Consider the following 18,960-nt stretch of genomic DNA (forward strand, 5'->3'; position numbering starts at 1 on the left):
AGCTCTGCTCCAGATTCACACTAAATAGTGTAACTCACCCAAAGGACCAAATGCTGTTTGGAACCCAAATGTAGGAAACAGTGTCTTTACTCAACCCACCTCCAGCCTACCATATATTGCCATGGGTGCCGCCCCCCTACTCTCCTGGGTGTAGGGGGACAGTTCAACCAGTTTGCCTTCCTCTCCTCCCCCTGCATCCCGTTTCATTCCTTCTCCCCCTCCCTCACCATGTAAATAACTACCTTACTCAGCACTCTGGCATCTTCAGTTATTTCCATCTATACCTCTGGAGTTGGGTGAGAGCCTAATCACTGTTCCTATTTCACAGATGGAGAACGAGGGACCAAGATTAGGACCAGGGAGGCCTTCCATGCAGGGAGAATGTGGAGGCAGCCTAAGTCCCCACTTCTCTCCCCTGAGGGACATCCAGACTCCCTGTAGAGAGGGCTTTGTGAAGGGAGGGGTGGCCCAGCTTCTTGGAGAGGGGGCAGTCCTCAACATCAAGACGAGGGGCAAAGAGGATCCTGGGCAGGATAGGAGTGGGCGCAAACTGTGGCTAGTCTCTAGGACTCCTCAAGGGGAGGGGCAACACTGCACAGAAGCCATGGGAACCATTTAGGGAAATGGGGGCAAGGCAAGTGAGCCCAGTTGCTGAGAGAGTGGGTGGACATGATGGTGTGGTAGATGAGAAGGGGCCAGTGTAGAGAAAAGACGGAGGAAATGGTATATGGAACCCCATTTGCCCACAGAGCCACCCTGAGCCCACAAACATGGGAAGAGATGGTACCAGATGGAAGGTGCCTGGCATTTGGCCCACAGTGCATTGTAGAGCCCTGGGGGTGGGGCTGCATGAGAAAGTGCTCAGTTCCCAGCCTCCAGTCTTACTTGGCATTATTGATCTCAGGCTGAGGGTGGGCTGGCCCAGACTTGGCCCACTCCTCCTCATGGCAGAGGGTGGAGAAGTGGGGAGTCTCTAGGAATGGCTCTACCAGAGTCAAAGAGTTAGCAACAAGAAGGGAGGCATGGAGCAGGGGGCCATGGAGGGCAGAGGCATGAGGAAGCTCCTTGCAGGGGCCCAGGCAGCACACCCTTGCTTTGAGAGAAGCTGGGGAGTTTTCAGAAAAGGAAAGCAGGCTGGAGACACACCCGGGAGATGGTTTCCAGTATCTGTTCAACCTATTGTCTCCCAGGCCACCTCCCTCCACCTAACGTGTTTTCCATCTCCCACCCCAACATCTGCACTACTTCTGAGTGCTTTCCTCCCGGGGCACCGGTGATTCCTAGGCCTTGGTCTCCATTCCTAAGAATTTTTAACAGAGGGAGAGTGTCCCTGTCTATGATATGAGAGGATTGGACTTGGATTCAAACTCCGAAGGGAGTTGGGGAAAGGGAATTTGGTCCTCTCATCAGACCCTGTACCTGAGGTCTAGAGGCCTGTGGCTGAGAGGATGAGTGGAGAACTAGTTCCAGCCTCTTCTGTCCTGCCAGTGGGGAAGGTATGTGTGTTCATTCTCCCGAGTTGGCACATGGGGTTCAAGTGGTGCTTATACAGGGCCTTACTGACCTCTTAGTAGCCCTTTGAAAAGCCTTGAAGGCTATACCAAACCCTCTCCCAACCCAGATTAGAAAACTTCTTGTTTTCCCAGGATACACTTAGGAGATTGGAGTAGAAAATACAGATTAGGTCTGCACAAATATTTAAGAAATCTGTCCTAAAAGAAGTTACCAGTCAGTGACTTCCCCTGTGGACAGAAGGACTAACCACTACCCCTTTGCCCCCAGGCCCCTCCCAACAAAAAACCCCCAAATTCATGTCAGGTATACACCTTGTGCCTGGGGGACCCAAGCCAACAGATGGGTTAACCTAGATGGTTGGACACTGACCACAGGCATACCGAGCAGAACAAAGGAATAGAGGTGGACAAGATGGCTTTGGTCCTGGGAGAGGGCTATGAGCCAGCCCTGTGACTCTGAGGCTCCTGTCCTTAGCTGGGGTCCTGTCCTGGTTAGGTTAACAGTCACCACAGGTTCCAAAGCCAGGGAAGGGTACTTGGGGCTGAGGAAAGCTATGGGTAGGATCCCGAGCTGAGCCAGGAGCCTGAGCTGGATGGAGCAGTTAACTTCCAAGGTGCAAGATCTCCTCATTATCCTAGGGGAGGGTGGGCCTGAGCCCTTGATGCACTGGGCAAGACCTCAAGGACTGCAGAAGAGGAGCTAAAGACCAGAAAGGAGCCAGGGTCACCCAGGGATCCAGATGAGCTGCCCTCCTATGACCCAGAGAAGCATTTTTTCTGCCTAGAAGGATACTGCAGGGCTCCAGGAGCAATGTGGAAGGATGGTGTCCTGGGGGGCTTCCTTGCTCTGTCCCCAGAGTCTCCCTTCATCTTGGGGTACTCACTTGGAACCCTATTGACCCCAGGGCCAGATGAGCCAAAAGACATTTGTTTAGTTTTCCTTAGAACAGCTGAGGCAAACTTGCATTTTCAAAAGGCAGTTTATTAGCATTGAAAGGGACAAGCTGGAGATGACAAAAATGTGCACTGTCCAACCTCCAAAGCAAGACTTGTGCTTTCCCCCTGGACTGGGCAGCCGTATGGCCCTTTGTCTGGAGGGGAGCTGCTACAGCCTCTGTCTTGTCTCCACCCGCCATCAGTCTCTTTCCTGCACTCTGGGGATGTCATCTGGGACACACTGCTCTGGAAGGTCGAGACCCTTTCCTTCCCCTGCCACCCACCTGGCTCCTGCCGACATCCAGTTGGTTGAGGCACCTTATGCTGGCAACCTTCTCCCTCCAGGTCAGAGCCCAGCCGTCCTTCCTCTTGCAGCCTGGGGAACCCCTAGTCCCGAAAGGGACCTTCTTACTTGAGCGGGCCCTCCAGCGAGACCTCCGTCTACAGTTTCTCCACAGCCTGCATCTTCCGAGTGGCCTCCCAGCGCCGGGCAGATGGCTGGTAGGAACTCTCGTCACTGGCTGAGCCCTGCCGGCCCTCGGTGAGGCCCAGCAGGGCCCGGACCTGGCGGAGGAAGCTAGGGCTCGAGAAGCAGTAGAGCACAGGGTCTAGGGCACTGTTGAGGTAGGTGAAGGCCAGGGAGCCATGGAAGAGCTGCGTGCAGAGGTCAAGGGCGGGGCAGGCACCCAGGCGGAAGGCCACTAAGGAAGCCATGCCGAAGACAACACTGGGCAAGAAGCAGACTGTGTAGACAGTCACCACCACGGCCAGCACGCGCACAGCTCTCCGCGGGCCCGCCTGCCCCCCAAGGCCACGACGTTGGATCTTGAGCCCGATGCTCACGATGGCAAATACGATGAGTGCCAGTGGTAGGAAGAACTCCAGCATGAACAGGGCCTGGTGCCAGCGGAGCAAAGCCGAGGGCTTGACCCCCAGCCTGTAGCTGAGGCAGGAGCCATCGGGATAGGCGGCCAGGAGCAGGTGTCCGTTGAGGAGCAGGATGCTGGCCCAGAGCCCCCCGGCCACCCAGGTGACCGCCCTCACGGAGGCCCGGCTCAGCGCGTGGTGGGGCCGCACCACCTTCAGGTAGCGGTGGAGGGCGATGGCCGTGAGGAAGACCACGCTGGCTGAGCGGTTGGTGGACAGCATGAAGAGGTTGAGCTTGCAGACGGTGGCCCCGAAACGCCAGTGCTCGTGCAGGAAGTAGTAATCCACACGAAAGGGCAGGTTGACGATCAGGAGAAAGTCGGCCACCACCAGGCTGACCAGGAGCACTGTGTTCGACATCCAGGGCCGCGTGCGGAAGCAGAAGATGAAGAGCGCCAAGCTGTTCCCTGCCAGCCCCAGGACAAACTCTATACCCAGGATCGGTGCCAGGAAGGCGGACACGGTCAGGGAGGAGGCTGGGAAGCAGGAACCTGAGGCCTCTCCTGCAGCGCCTGAATCTGTGGTGAAGGCCCAAGGAGAGGAGGAGAGGGTGGGAGGGAGGGAGGTGAGGAGGGAGCCAGGGAGAGCCGAAGGAGGGAGAGAAAGGAGGGGAGGGGAAGAGCTCAGGTTGTGAGATTCCATGGGCTGCTTGGGCCATGGGCCTGAGAGAAGTCTCTATGCTTTCTACCCCTGAGAGAGTGTTTGGGGCAGGAGGAACGATGTTCACTGCCCGCTGGCCACCACGATGACTCAATATCCTGGTGTTCTCATCAGCACCCTTGTGGCCACTGAGAGACACCCAGCCAAAGCGGAACTCTGTAGCCTTCCCTCCTCTCCCCCTCCCCCCACACCAAGTGACCTGGCTGCAAGGTCTCTGAAGAAGGGTGGGGAGTCTGGGCCACCCCTGGCATGGGGAAGAGAGCAGGGCTCAGTAAGGGTGAGACAGAAGCCCAGGGAGACCCTGACGTGGGAGGAAGGCCCAGCTGGGGTGAGGAGGAGAAGAGTGTCTGCAGCCTTGAGGGCTCAGACGTTTGCTTGCCTGAAGGCCAGAGCTGGTCCTGGCAACCCATGGCTCTCAGATTCACGCAGACCACCCTGCACCCCACCCTCCCATTATCTGTACAGACTGGATAGCTGCCTCCCTGTCCCCATCAGCTCCGGCAGCATGGAGTGTGGTGCCAACAGGATGTTGTTTCTGGAGAGGGAGGTGGGGAGTCTAGCTGATACCTTGACCACATGCTCATGGCCTTGTGGAATAAGCCTGTTTGTACCCCACGATCCCCGATTCCAGAGTGTCCAAAGTCCTTGTACCCTATGAACTACCTCCTACACGCAGAGGGCTCCCCTGCCAGTTTCTCCTGCCCTGGGACCTGGGGCTCCTCCCCCAGACAGAACAATACAGTAAGCCTTCAAGATGCCCTGTCCACTGTGTGCCCCACGCCATCCTGACTCTGCATTCACCACAGACGGGGCAGTAGAGGCCAGAGCTGTCCTCAGGCAAGGCGCAAGTCCTGTTCTACCTCTGCATGGTGTTCGCAGGGGTGCCTGGGGCCTCAGGCTCCTCATGACCTGGGACAGGGCCAAGGGAGGCTGTGGTTCTAGATGCCTGCCCTGGCCGTCTGGCTGCGGTCAGCAGTGGGCTAGGCCAAGGCCTCAGGGCTTCAGACACAGTGGCTGTTGGCCTCTCTCTCTCAAAGCCTCCAGGTCCCTCTCTCCTCTGTCCCAGGCTCCCATCTGGCCAAGGCTGAGGTAGACGGGCTCAAATAGGCTGTGACCAAGGGGTGCCAGGTGGCCTGAGCCTTGAATGCAGACAGGCCTTGTTTAGAACCAGAGCTGCTTGTTTGCTAAACCTCTTAGGGAGTTCCCTAGCACGGAGTCAATGTTCAGAAAAACAGATCTAATTTGCATTATTTTCTCAGAGTAGGTTTGCCCTGGGCACTAGGGGAAAGCTTGTCTTCTCCTAGCCCCCTGGCTCTGTGCAGGGGACATCCTTGGGACATTCCCCATGTCCTCTCCTCAGTTCCTGCAGAGTGCAAGGCTGTGCTGTAGCCCATGGTCACGCCAGCCTCTGCCTTCACCTCCTGGACTGTATGAGTTTGTAGGGGGAGGCAGCAGTGTTTCTTCTTGGCCTGTGGGAGAGGAAAGCCTTAGAGGTAGAGATGGGCACAGTCTCTGACATTGCTCGGGGGTGGAAACCCTTTTCAGCAAAGCCAGGTTCCCAACTGCCCTGCAGCATAGTGAATCCAAGGAGTGGGCTGCCAGGCCGCAGTGGGGGCAGGCAGGGTTGAGACCCCCTGTTTGAGGAAGCTATGACTCTCTCACCAGGAACCTGTTCCATCTAGATCCCACTTCACTTACGCCACCCGCAACCCCTTCTGGATTTCTCGCTGAAGTCCCAGGAAAACTGAGTTCTGATCTCTGCTGTAGGTTCTGGGTTTTGTCTCTACCCACAGCTGCTTCTAGGGTTCCCAGCACTCCAGAACCCTGCAGAGCACCCAGGAGCCTTCTGGGTCTTTGGACATGGTGCCTGTACATAACCGGGGAGCAGATACTGGCCCACTGCCAAGTTCCTGATATCACTTTGGTTACCATGACCGTCATGTGTTAACTGTGGTTTACTCCAGGTGGTGGATCCTGTGTTTTTAAGTATTTTTGCTTTCTACAATTAGTATACATCACTTGTTACTAGAGAGGAAAAAACCCAACAGATGCTGTTTTTAAAAGTCATCTGAAAATAAGTGGGAAAGACTAAAAGGCAGAGGGACAATAAGAGCTATGTCCCCGGGACGAGCCCCAGAACTGAATGGATGGGCCACACACACAGTGAAGTGAGCCCCTTTACAAGTAAGAACACACACTAACAGACTGTCCATACACCTACTTCACCTGGTGCCCCCCACACATCAGACAGACAGACAGTCTCAGGAGCACAGGGGGCGGCCATCAATGATAGCCCGTGTGCTTGCAGACATACAGGCACTTGTCCACCAGGAAGCCTTTATTGAGGGCCCTCGGGGTGGCAGGCGAGTGCTGTCCTGAGCCTGGGAGGACAGAGGGATGGAGAGGCAGCCCGGCCTCAATCATGGAGCAGACTATGTAGGGCAGTGGGCAGAGGAATGATAGAAGAGAAGGGGTATGACTGTCCCCCCAAGAGCCTGGCTGAGAGGAGGAGGAGTCTGGATGGCAGTGTCCTGGACCTTGCTCCAGGGACACGCAGTATCTCGGCAGCAGTACACGCAGAAGCAGAGAGGGGAATTGGGTGGGAGAGGGAGGCACTGTGGCTCCTTGGGGGGCAGCAACCAGAGGATCAGCCCAGGGGCTTCTTGCGGGCGGGGTCCTGGGTCACAGCCAGGGCCACAGAGTCCCGTCCTCGGTCCCAGGTGTACCTGCGGAGACACAGGTGGGTGGGGGTCAGACAGGTGGGTCCTGAGCATCCCAGGGGAAGGAGAATGGTCCCGCAGCTTGAGGGCAAAGTCCTCCCATGTACTCACGCATTCCCAGCTGGCACCAGAAGGCTGTCATCCGGGGCCAGGCTCAGGTGCTCGTCCCCCATTGTCACCACAGAGGAACCTTCCTGGGAACGAGGAGCAGGAGAACAGGAATGGAGGCCGTTGGGCCTCGACACCTATCTAGGTGTCCCTGAGTCTGCCTTGGCAGGGAGGCCCTGGGAGCCATTTCAGGTTCTGGGCATCCAAGGCCCAGCAGCAGCCTGGTCCCCGGGGGCGAGAGGATGTCATCCCCCCCCCCCTCACCCCACCGTCAGGGGCCCCACTTGCCAATTGCCACAGCCACACATCCACGTCCTGTCTCGGGCCCTTGCTGCTGCCTTGTCCATGGACAATCACCTGGCAGGAAGCAACACACATCTTTCTGGTGCTTCTGCCCCACACAGAAGAGATGGCCTTGAACCTGCTCCCCAGACTGGGCCCACAGCAACAGGCATAGCCTTATCTTCATGTTTAGAGTCTAGACCAGGACTTGGAGAGGAAGGCTGCCAGGCCGAGGGCCACCCCACTGCCTCCACAAGGAAAAGTGCTGCCTACCTGCTGTCCAGGATCACGCCAGCTTGCCCTTCACACATACACGTGCACATCGGATTCCTCAGCTGCCCATCCCCACAACTGCTGACCCGTATGAAGGCCTGACTGCCAGGGTACACTCGGCACCCAGGCACTCATGCACACACGGCTTAATGTGGACTCACATATCACACACATAGTTCCACAAACAGGGCCCACCTGCCTTCTTCCATGAGATTCTGGCCTGAGGAGGAGGAGAGGGGAGGGGACCAGCCTCTTCGACCTGCATCAGCCTGGCGGCTACTGGGCAAGCCTTGCTCCTGCTGGCCCAGAGCAGGACTCAGTAGATATTCTTTTGGCATAAACTGAAGCAGGGGGGAAGCAGGCGTGTGCATGAGGCAGAAGGCAGGACCGTGAGGCCAGCTTGGTAGCAAATGCCATTGCCGTGATGGGCTGGGAGGGGCTTCGTGGTGTGCGTCTGCTTTCAGGGCCCCGTCTAAGCTCAGGTGTCTGCAGGCCATAACTTTCGGGGCAGGTGTGCACCCAGGGAGCTTCCCTCCACGAGGGTGTCTGATCCAAACTGCGAGGGATGTGCCAGGGGCAAATTATAAAGCCCAAGCAAGCCCAAGCCTGGCACCTTGTCTAGCCCAGGATACCTGATAGGACCTGGGCACTGCCTGCTCCTCCTGGCATCCAGTCCTGGTGCCTGCAGCCCTCATTCCCCTAGCAGTGCCAGGCTATTTCAACCTTCTACACCTTTACCTATGCTTCTCCCTTACTGGTAATGCTCTCTCAGCCTCCCTTTCTTCCTTTGACAAGCTCCTATATTTGCTTTAAAAAAATGTAGCTTACACATCACCTCCTCCAGGAAGTCTTTCCTGACTTCCCTCCAGCCTGGGTTTGTCCTTCATTGTCCTATGGCTTCCTGAAGCTTCTCTACCAAATAACATATCACCTGATTGTGGTAATTTTTGATTAACTTGTCTGTTTATCAGACCATACACTCTTTGAGGCAGTGACTCTTATCTTTTTTTCTACCAAAGCCTGAATCATAATAGCCATTCAATAAATGTTGAATGAAAGAAAGGCAGCTTTATTTGGGTGGGTCTGTCTCTGCCTCTCTCCATCCCCAGGCACTTCTCTTCCATCTGGCCCCCCAGGCTGAGACTGTCCAAAAGTTCAGGAATTCCTAGTAGAAAGATAACACTAGGCCCCTAGGAATCAGTCAGTGGACGGGGCAACCCCCTACTCTGAAGGCAAAGAAAGACTTGAGACCGTGTAGCCTCCACTCCTCACAGAGCCGTCACTCTCTGAGTCAGGGAGGAAACAGGAAGGCCTTTGTTTATGTCACAACTTCTGAAACTCTGTGTGTGTGTGTGTGCGTGCGCGCTCGTGTGTATGTGTGGGTGATTAGTTCCCATTTCCCAGGGCTGCTGGGTAGATGCCCTGGGTGGCACAGGGCCTCATTACCTGTGTCTCAAAGGAGTCCCCAAACAGGCTGAGGGGTGTGCCTGCCTGCAGCTGCCTGCGGTGCCCATCCAGCCAGGCCTCCAGGGACATGGGCTCCATGACAGATCGCGTGCTCAGGAGGAATGGTGGTTTCTGTCGCAGCTGGTCTGCACCCACAGCAGAGCTATGTCAGTGGCCTCCGGCACGCCCTGCCCAGAACCCCTGCAGGGTCTCAGCTCTGAATCACCAGAATGGGCTCTGGATCCAGCTTGAGGACCAAGCAGCCACATGGGGGACACTATTTGGGGCCATCATCTCATGCCTTTAGTACTGGCAAGAGTACTCAAAAGGAGACTGGTATTCTGAGGCAAGACCCATTCTACTCTGGGAAAGCAGAGAAGGGAGAAAGGCAGTTCCCAGGGGGCTCACCAGGGATGGGCTTTCCTGTTTTGTATTGCTCAGAGCTGAAGAACCTGCAGGGAGAAAGGGGGAGGAGGACAAGTGGCCAGCATTCCCGAATGAGCAGTCCAGGGAGACACACAGATACACACACACTCATATGCTCTCGGGTGCAGGAGCCCACACACTCATACGGTCCCTATACAATTCCATGTAGGTCCACCCTCCCCTCCCTTACCAGCCCAGGCCCTCCCCTCTGGAAGAGGCAGACATCCCCCTCCCCCGACACCCCAGGCACGCTGGCTCCAGTGCGGTGGGGACTGCTGGGTGGGTCAGAGCAAGGGGCCTCAGAGAACAAGGGGCGGGGACTGGGCTGAGGGCTCACTCCTGGATGATGGGAGCCAACTGTGTGCCAAGGTCCTCGCAGTAGAACCACTTCTCGAACAGGACGTCCGTAGTGTCCTCCACATAGTACCTGCCAGAGCAAAGGACAGGTAACCCAGCTCCCCACCTGGGCAGCCTGGGGGGGGGGGGGGAGCTACCTGTGGAGGTCTGGACAATGGCTAACCCTGGCCCCCAGAGCTGGATGCTTCTTCACCCTGTTTGCATAACCTAGTGGCTGATGCTCACTCGCCCACCCCTGGCTCTCCCAGAAGCATTATATGCCCCAAAGTCTGGTGGCGGGGTGGAGAGTGGGGGGAGCAGTGGCTATTATCGAATCTATTTGCATTCCTGATTGCCCAAGTTTGACCATTTAAGATGCTAGAACTCTGGGGCTCGGAGAAGGTGGGTAACTTGGCAGGGATTCCACAGCCTGTAAGTGGCAGGAACTGGACAGACTCGAGGCAGTCTTAGAAACACAGACAACATCAATAACAAGGGTCTTCATTTTCCCAGACAGGAAGCTGAAGCTGATCCTGAATACAGGGCCTGTGGCTGGGGAGTCTAGATCAGCTACAGCTCTAGATCAGAGTGCATGGAACCTTATGGAACCGACATGCAGAAGATACCCCCGGATGAGGTGTTCTTGGGGTCATGGATGCCTTTGAGAATTGGAGCAAAGGGCTGGGCCTCCTTTCCAGAGGCAAGACCACGTACGTGTACACCTAGCCTCTCCAAGACCAGTCCACCAAGCCTCAGACAGGCTCAGTGTGCTCCTCCGCTGGCTGATGGCGGTCGTGCCTCAGGCCCCTGGTGTGTGCTGTGCTTTTGTTGACCTAATGTCTAATTCTCAGGCTCTACTACTCCCAGGGCCAGGCCTGGTTCGTCCTTTCCAGCTCCTCCTGAGAAAGAGAAGTGGTCTTGCTTATGGGACATGGTTTATAGACACAGAGCTCATCTTACCTTCAATCCTGGGCTGGAGCTGGCCACCAGAAATCTTGCCTTCAGAGTAGCATTTGAATGCTGAGCCCCTAGCTTTTTTTTTTTTCTTAAGACTTTATTTTTCCATTTGAAAGAGAAAGTGAGGGAGCACAGCAGAAGCAGGGGAGGAGCAGGGGGAGGAACAGAGGGAGGAACAGGGGGAGGAGCAGACTTGCCACTGAGCTGGGAGCCCCATGCAGGAATTGATCCTAGGACTTCAGGATCATGACCTGAGCCGAAGGCAGACGCTTAACCCACTGAGCCACCCAAGCTTCCCTTAAAAAATAAAGTCTAAAAAAAAAAAAAAAATTCAAAACAGGAAGATGAAATCTCTTATTGTAAAAATGTTATTGAAGATGGGGTGCCTGCGTGGTTCAGTCACCCGACTGAATCAACCGGCTCTTGATTTTAGCTCAGGTCATGATCTCAGGGTTGGGGAGATAGGGCCCTGCATTTGGCTCTGTGCTCAGTGTGGAGTCTGTCTCTCTCTCTTTGCCTCTTCCCCAACTCGCATGAGTGCAAGCTCGCTCTCTCTCTCAAATAAATAAATAATTTTAAAAATGTTATTGAGGACACTATCCACTCTGTCACTAAAGACTTCTTTCATAAAGCCCGGTGAAAGATGTCTTTTGGAATCAAAGGACAGACCTCTGTTGCTGTAACAGTTGGTTAATATATCATTGTGTTTTTGAAAAGCATTGAATGGTATAAAGAAGGCTTATGAGTTTCTTAAGTAACAAAATCAAAACTCAACCCCATGCTTGCTAAGACTGCAATGCTGAAAGGTGTAGATATGAAAGAGGCAAGACAGAAGGTGAACAGCTTTGTGAGGTTTAACTGACGACAGGTTTGTTTGTTTGTTTGTTTTCCCTTTATTATTGTCCATTTGGTGTTACGGAGACATCATTCACATTCCATAACATTTTCCCTCTTCCTGAAAAAGTTTTAACTTTGTTTTCTTGCCTCCTTTTACTTTTCCTGACTTCAAGCCTGAATGTGTAGGACTTGGCTGATTAGAAAAAGGGGAAGTGGGGCACCTGGGTGGCTCAGTGGGTTAAAGCCTCTGCCTTCAGCTCAGGTTATGCTCCCAGGATCCTGGGATAGAGCCCCACCCTGCATCGGGCTCTCTGCTCAGCAGGGAACATGCTTCCCTTCCACTCTCCCTGCCTGCCTCGCTGCCTACTTGGGATCTCTGTCTGTCAAATAAATAAATAAAATCTTTTAAAAAGGGGGAGGAGTATTGGGTGCCTGGGTGGCTCAGTGGGTTAAGCCGCTGCCTTCGGCTCAGGTCATGATCTCAGAGTACTGGGATCGAGCCCTGCATCGGGCTCTCTGCTCCGCGGGGAGCCTGCTTCCTCCTCTCTCTCTCTCTGCCTGCCTCTCTGCCTACTTGTGATCTCTCTCTGTCAAATAAAAAATTAAAAAAAGGGGGAGGTAGTATTAAAAAATACCATTGTAACAGGAGATGGGGGGCAAAGGATCCCAATCTCAGGAACTTGGGGAGAAAGTGTCATTTTCTTATTTAAAAAAATACAGAAAAATAGTTTAGCTTTTGGAAAAACCTGTGTCCCTCAGAACCACAGGCTGCATCAGATAATAGATGGGTGACTGACTGGCGCCCACTGGGAGCTCAGCTCTGGAAAGAGTGGCTGCCCCCCACCCCACCCCAGTGTTTGTCTCTTCCTCTGTGCTGACTCACAGTCTTATCTAGATTGACCTGACCCTAATTTCCTATTTCTCTGTAATGCCAGCTCTGCTGCCTTCTAGCAAACTCAACTCCCCTGTGTCCAGTCTTCTTCTTCTTCTTCTTTTTTTTAAGAAGATTTTATTTATTTATTTGACAGACAGAGATCGCCCCCCCCTCTTCAAGTAGGCAGAGAGGCAGGCAGAGAGAGAGGAGGAAGCAGGCTCCCCGTCAAGCAGAGAGCCTGATGCGGGGCTTGATCCCAGGACCCTGGGATCATGACCTGAGCCGAAGGGAGAGGCTTTAACCCAATGAGCCACCCAGGCGCCCCTTCTTTTTTTTTTTTTTTTAAAGATTTTATTTATTTATTTGACAGAGAGAGGTCACAAATAGGCAGAGAGGCAGGCAGAGATAGAGGTGGAAGCAGGCTCACCGCTGAGCAGAGAGCCGGATGTGGGGCTCGATCCCAGGACCCTGAGATCATGACCTGAGCCGAAGGCAGAGGCTTAACCCACTGAGACACCCAAGCGCTCCTGTGCCCAGTCTTCTTATCTGTAAAGTGGAGATGACAGCAGCCCCTGCCTCTCAGGATCTCCGGGCGGGTGAGATGGATAGATACACCTCAAGCATCTATCGGAGGCCCTAGCCAGTGTCATATGCATGTCAGCCCTGGCTGTGAAATGAGTTGGGGGAACAGAAACAAGCCGAGGCTGAAGGAGGGCATCGCTGGGAGGAGTGGCAGTGTTCCTGGCCGCCCACGCCAGGAAGGAAGGGCTGACTTTGGCATCCCCCCTACCCCCAACCCCCCGAAGACCTCGGTGCGGGAAGCGCAGGTTCTGGTCTTCAGGCTGAGTGGGCTCCCAGGGGGTCACAGAGGACATCTTTCCTAACCCCCATCATCAGACTCCCTCTCCCACTGCCTCTAACTCATCCCGTGAGCCAGCAAACACAGGATCTGTACTGCTTCTAACCCTCTCCGTGGTTAGCAAGCACTTCCCCGAGTCTATCTAGGGTCTTTCCTCTGCTGCTTGCCCCCATCTCCGCCCTGGATGCCTGGACGAGGCCCATTTACCTGAGCCCATCCAGCTCCGTTTGCAGCCGTGTCCGTTCAATGACCAGTCCCACGGTGTTGGCAAACCTCTGTGGAGAGTGGGGTACCCCGGCGGGAAGCAGGAATATCTGCAGTGGGGGAGACAAGGTGTCGCAAGGCAGCAACCCCCTCTGGAGACCCGGGCGCCCCCCCGTAATGGCCTCCCCCGCTGGCCCACGGGGTCCAGCAACGCCGCACCCCCCCCCTCTCTTCAAGCCTCCAGCCCGGAGCGGAGGCCTTGCTGAAGATGGGCAGCTCACAGGAGGAAGAGCCCAAGGTCTGGGAAGGGAGGCAGGACAAGGCAGGGAGGACACACTCCCAAAGCCAGAGCTCCCAAAGCCAGCACAAGAGGACCTTGGGTTCCTGCTCCTTGGAGCCCCGGCTCACCTCTCCCTGCCGAATGGTCACAGCCCGGTGTTTCCCTCGCTCCAGGACCTGGAGAACCATGTCGCCCTCTAGCTGGTAGAACACCTATGGGACAGGACAGCAGTCAGGCTCTGTCCCTGCCTCCTTCCTCTTCCAGGTGCTTGGCCTGAGTTCTGATCTGAACACCCGAGAAACTTCCTGAAGGCCTTTATGAGCAGTTCTGTCACTCCAGCTTTGAGGCCCCAGCCTCCCCTGACACGTGCTACAGACTGGAGCGCTGGAGCCGCCAGACGAACTATATCCCAGCTCAGGCAGATGTTAAATTGAATCTGGCCTCCAAGGCCTTACAGGGGCACAAACCCACTTCTAGTCAAATTCCTCCCAGCCACCTGAGTATCTGTCTTTCCTGAGAGGGACCACCTACCTGCTCAGACCAGCCCTCCTCATCTGTCAGCCACCAGCTGAGTCACTGCTTGGCCTGGGCCCCTCAGCTGACAGACACCCATCCACACTACCAGACAAGCTTGGGGAGGCCCAAAAGTGGGGTGTGGGGCAGAGACGCTCGGGGCCAAGAGAAGGAAAGAGGGAATGAGACAGGAAAGGTGGGCACTGACACCAGGGCTAACAGAGTGGAAGCCTCTGGAAGGCAAGCGGAGGGGCCTACGGTTGACTGAGGCAAGCAGAGAAAGCTGAAACCAGTCTAGTGTACCACTGTGCTCAGTGGCCATCCCTATCCAACCTGGTCTTCTCTCTGTGGCTTTGGATATTCCTGCTGATTTTTGCCACAGAGGAAAACGGTCTCCCGTGAGGTGCAGTGAGAATCTGGTGGCTGGGAGAGATGTGAGGGGTTATCTGGCCTGTTCTGGGAGGCTGCTCCCTGTTGGCCTGGGGTCCTCACTCCCCTGCCTTGCCCCCTTCGCCCCCAACTAGGTGCTCTGTAAATATTTGTTGAGTGAGTGATTCTCCTATGCTTCCTCCAGGCCCTGGCTGTGGCTGGGAGACCTGGGGTGGGGGTGGAGACTGGTGACTGTGGCTGGGAGGCCTGGGGTGGCGGTGGAGGCTGGACTCTGGACCTTGAACCCTTGCATCAGGCCCCCCATGATCATCTTTTGTCACCAGAGATCCTGAAAGCTGGAAATCCACCAATGTCCCTCCTTCAAGGGGCCCACCTTTTTCTTTTTAATCCTACTTTTGTTTATTTACCTTGGGCTAGGGGAAGTACAGAGATGGGTCAAAATCCGAGGTACAAGAGGGTATTCAGTGCAAATTACCCCACCCACCCTCCCCCTCCATCAAACAGCCCCCAGGAACTCCTGTGTCTTGGGCCCTCTAGATAAGGAGGGAGCCTCTCCGTCCCAAACATCTCCGGAGAACTCAACTCCGGAGACCAGAGTAGAGCACCCAGGTCCCTGTCAGCATTTGGGTCTCATTTGGGAGGCCAGTCTTCCATATTCATATTTGAGGGGGAGGGAACCAAGCCATCGCACCTGGCACAGGATGCCCAAGGAATGATATGCAGCAGCTGGAGCCTCCCTCTCATACCCACAGAGCCTGGGCTCTTTCCTAGGGCCTCCCCCACAGAGCTGGAGGATGGAGCCATCCCTGTGCACCCACAATATGCAGGCAGCCGTTCTGTCCTGGAATTTCATCCATCAGCCACTGGCCACCCCCCACCCCTCCTGTCCACCGGCTCTGGCTCTTGCTTGGGCAGTTCCCCCTCCTCCAAGGCTATTAAAGAAGTGGGCAGTAGCAGGCGTACCTCCTCACCCTCCTCGATGTGGTAGTCCTTCCTGATGTTGGGGCCCCCGACAAACATGACTTTGAGCTGCTCCCGGTGCCTGCAATAGACAAAGGGGAAGAGGTCCTGAACCAGCTCACGGGACAGGACAGGAGGGGTGCAGGGGCCCATGGGGGGCCTGGAAGGAGACTGGCTACACTTGGGAGAGGTGACAGGGTTGTTTCTGTATCGTTGTCCCTACAGTCTTTACATTTCCTCCCTTCCCCTCTCATCTCAGTATAGTTGTGCCCATCCAAGTGTGTGTGCGCGTGCGTGTGTGTGTGTGTGTGTGTGTGTCTGAGACTATTTGTATACCTGTAGACTCTTTTTGTACTTGTATCTCAGTGGATTTGTGTGTGTGTCCCCAACATCCTCTGACCTAGTAGTGGGGGACTTACCGCTTCATCAACCAGGATCCCTGGTCCTGTTCAAGGTCTCCAATTACTTTTTTTTTTTTTTTTTTTAGATTTTATTTATTTATTTGACAGACAGAGATCACAAGTAGGCAGAGAGGCAGGCAGAGAGGGGAAGAAGCAGACTCCCTGCTATAGCAGCAGAAAGCCCAATTCGGGCCTTGATCCCAGGACCCTGGGATCATGACCTGAGCTGAAGGCAGAGGCTTTAACCCACTGAGCCACCCAGGCGCCCCCATATGGAAAGTTCTTGAATGAGCCCTCTCCATAACTATTTCCAGCCATTAGCTGGAGTACCTCAGCCAGACCATGTCCCTCTTCTTCTGCTCACCCCTCCCCACTACAGTTTCACGTAACCCCCTCACCCCCAAATTCATATGTTGATGTCCTACCCCCAGGACCTCAGAATGTGATCCAATTTGGAAATCGGGTAATTGAAGACGTATGTAACTGGTTAAGCCACAGTGAAGTCACACTAATCCTTAGTAAAAGGGGAAATGTAGGGGAACCTGGGTGGTCCAGTCATAAGCGTCTGCCTTTGGCTCAGGTCATGATCCTGGGGTCCTGGGATGGAGCCCCACATCAGGCTCCCTGTTCTACAGAGAGTTTGCTTCTCCCTCTCCCTCTGTACCACCTCCACTGTGCATGTTCTCTCTCTCACTCTCTCTCAAATAGATAAATAAAGAATTTTTTTAAAGGGGGGGTGGAATTTAGACCCAAACACACTGACAGGGAGAGTGCCCTGTGAAATGAGGACAGAGATCAGGTTGATGCAGCAGAAACCAAGGAAGGTCAAGATTGCCACCAAGCCCCCAGGAACTAGGAGAGGCCGGGGGCAGACTGTCCTTGGCAGCCCTAGCCAACAGGGGGTGGGGGGCCACAGCTCTGTTCCGTCCAAAGGCCCATTATGCTGGCCTGCCTCCACTCCTTGTTTCTTTTTCTATGTATTGGCCTCCTCCTCTCACCCAAATGTTAGCTCCCCAAGGAAGGGACTGTCAGCTTGTTTTCTGCTGCATCTCCAGTGTCCAGAACAGTGTCTGGCATGTACTGAGAGCTCAGCAAACACCTGCTGAATGAACAAAAGGCAGGGCCTGCATTTTGTGACCGTTATTATTGGGGCTGAGCCAGAGGCTTGGGTGGGGGGGCCTGGAGGCAGGGGCAGCCCGCACCACCCAGGCTGGTGATGACAACGGTGGCCGCAGAGCAGTGGCCAGAGGGCTGGAGAGGAGCAGAGTGATTCGAGATGCGGTTGGGGCCCCTTGGGGGACCGAGAACCAGCTGCACAGGGATGAAGAGGAGGAAAGGGTGAGGGCCACAATAGTGGTAGAATACAGGAAGCTCTGGGATGGGAGTAGGGGTTTGGCTGTGACTGGTGGTGGCAGTGCCACACGGTGACCAAGGGTGTAGACTTGGGAGTCACACTCTTACATGGTCTGGAGTCTAGACCAGGACCCATGCTAGCTTGTGGGACACTGGGAGAGTCCCTATTAGATTCCCACCTTAAGCAGCTAGTGTGATGGACTAAGCCTCTGGCTTGTCAACGTGTGCCAGTACTGTGTGGTTTGGGGTGCCAGGTCACCAGGAATGTTCTGCAGATACGACAATGTGAACCAGGAGCTGGGGAGCACATGAGGCCCAGCCATGGGGTAGAGGGCAGGGGAGGGAGGTGAAGGGGCCACGGAGGAGGCCCCAGGTCTGCTGGAGAAAGACTGGTGCGGAACACTACTGGCCCTGCTGGGTGCTGTGGGCAGTAGTGGCTAGGTGCCTCCTGGTGGGAGTGTGTATGCACACTTGTAAGGAGGGGCCTGGGGAAGGCACAAAATCGAGATCCTCCCGCAGGAGGTGATCTTCCGACTTGACACTCTAGGGTCAGGTTCTACTGCAATTCTGGGGCATCATTAAAACCACAGTCCCCAGACTTCTGAGAATACTGGGGGTGGGGTGGGGTGGGGTGGGAGAGCTATTTCTAAGTCCTGGGGACAGGGCGGTGACCTGCCATCTGTATCTCCACTAGTCTCAGTCACCCAACCATCTTCAGAAATAAAGGTCAAAATCTCCAGGGCAGAGTCTCGAAAGAGGAACAAATGAGGGTGGGGGAATCCAGAACAGCCTGCCCTCCCCCTCCCCCGCCGAAGGCACAAGAGGATGGCAGGCCCCTTCTTCAAATTCCTGGGTGAAGGAGCTGGGGGCTGGAGGGTGAGGGGTGAGGGGGGCTGGAGGGTGAGGGGTGAGGGGTGCGGACGGAGGAAGGGAGGTGGGGGCAGAAGACAGGAGGAGGGCAGCGTGCGTGGGACTCACAGGAGCTTGTTGCAAACCGGGGGCAGGAAGGAGGCCCGGTTCTCCTCCACCCAAGTCTTCACCCTCACGGGACGCTCCATGGTAGCCCGGGAGCCGGCTCTGGAGCCTGTTGCCCTGGCGGGTATAGAAGGGGTGCGGCTCCGCCCAGCCGCCCATTGGCCGCCTAGCGAATCCGCAACCCTGGGTGGGGGCAAAGGGCGAGGCAACGCCCCCCCGGCCCCCTGCCGCCTCCCGCCGCCCCCCGCCGCCCCCCGCCGCCCCCCGCCGCCCCCACGGCTGGGCAGTTGGCTGGGCTGCGGACCTCGAGGTAGCCCTTCCCGGACTTTGGTCCCGGGCTGCCCCTGATCAGCAAGGCGACCTCCGCGCGCAGGAAGCGGGGGGCGGGATGGGGGCGCCCCTCCTCTCCGTGGGGTTCGGGCTCAGCGCCCCTGCACATGCTTGGGCTCCCCGCAAACGTGCGTGGTCCCCTGTCCCCAGACTGCGCCCTGCACCCCGGGTGAGGCTCCAGAAGACGGACTGCGATGAGAGGAAGGCGAGTTTGGAAATCAGCACGTGCGTATGAGGTGCTGGCCCTGGAGGGAAGCCTCAGTGTCCTCATGCGAGAAATGGGAATGTCTACACAGCCATCCCAGGGTTGCACAGCGGCCGCCATCGGCCCCCAGATGGCTGTCAGTTCCTATCCGCGGAAGAGGACGGCGGTCAGGCGGGTGTCCCCAGGTTTAGCGA

At 55.8% G+C, this 18,960-nt stretch overlaps 2 protein-coding genes across 3 annotated transcripts; both read right to left on the reverse strand.

The window, feature by feature from the left end:
- Positions 1-2,481: 2,481 nt before the first annotated feature.
- On the reverse strand, positions 2,482-4,161 carry OXER1 (oxoeicosanoid receptor 1). Its single transcript, XM_059407824.1, has one exon. The coding sequence runs from the start codon at positions 4,017-4,019 to the stop codon at positions 2,892-2,894; it is 1,128 nt and encodes a 375-aa protein (XP_059263807.1). The 5' UTR covers positions 4,020-4,161; the 3' UTR covers positions 2,482-2,891.
- Positions 4,162-6,357: 2,196 nt separating this feature from the next.
- On the reverse strand, positions 6,358-18,380 carry HAAO (3-hydroxyanthranilate 3,4-dioxygenase). Of its 2 annotated transcripts, none has more exons than XM_059406203.1 (10): positions 18,235-18,380; positions 15,506-15,584; positions 13,768-13,851; positions 13,363-13,469; positions 9,630-9,719; positions 9,275-9,318; positions 8,867-9,012; positions 7,150-7,222; positions 6,869-6,947; positions 6,358-6,763 (listed from the first exon to the last, which is right to left on the reverse strand). In XM_059406203.1, exons 1-10 carry the CDS (start codon positions 18,312-18,314, stop codon positions 6,685-6,687), a joined length of 861 nt encoding a protein of 286 aa, XP_059262186.1. In that variant the 5' UTR covers positions 18,315-18,380; the 3' UTR covers positions 6,358-6,684. The 2 variants fall into 2 exon arrangements, with proteins under 2 accessions (XP_059262186.1, XP_059262185.1); XM_059406202.1 differs by having other exon boundaries at positions 6,869-6,951; positions 7,154-7,222; positions 18,235-18,375.
- Positions 18,381-18,960: the final 580 nt, after the last annotated feature.

Source organism: Mustela nigripes, chromosome 7 (assembly GCF_022355385.1).
Source record: "Mustela nigripes isolate SB6536 chromosome 7, MUSNIG.SB6536, whole genome shotgun sequence".
NCBI classification, from domain to species: domain Eukaryota; kingdom Metazoa; phylum Chordata; class Mammalia; order Carnivora; family Mustelidae; genus Mustela; species Mustela nigripes.

What these genes read in the sequence shown, in the direction of transcription:
- OXER1 (XM_059407824.1), bottom strand. Translation starts at nt 4,019, where the DNA reads ATGGAATCTCACAACCTGAGCTCTTCCCCTCCCCTCCTTTCTCTCCCT.
- HAAO (XM_059406203.1), bottom strand. Translation starts at nt 18,314, where the DNA reads ATGGAGCGTCCCGTGAGGGTGAAGACTTGGGTGGAGGAGAACCGGGCC. An exon ending in CCGGTTTGCAACAAGCTCCT is followed by an intron (nt 15,585 to 18,234) that starts GTGAGTCCCACG and finishes TGTCTATTGCAG; the next exon opens with GCACCGGGAGCAGCTCAAAG. An exon ending in ACGGAGCTGGATGGGCTCAG is followed by an intron (nt 9,720 to 13,362) that starts GTAAATGGGCCT and finishes TTGCTCTGGCAG; the next exon opens with GTACTATGTGGAGGACACTA.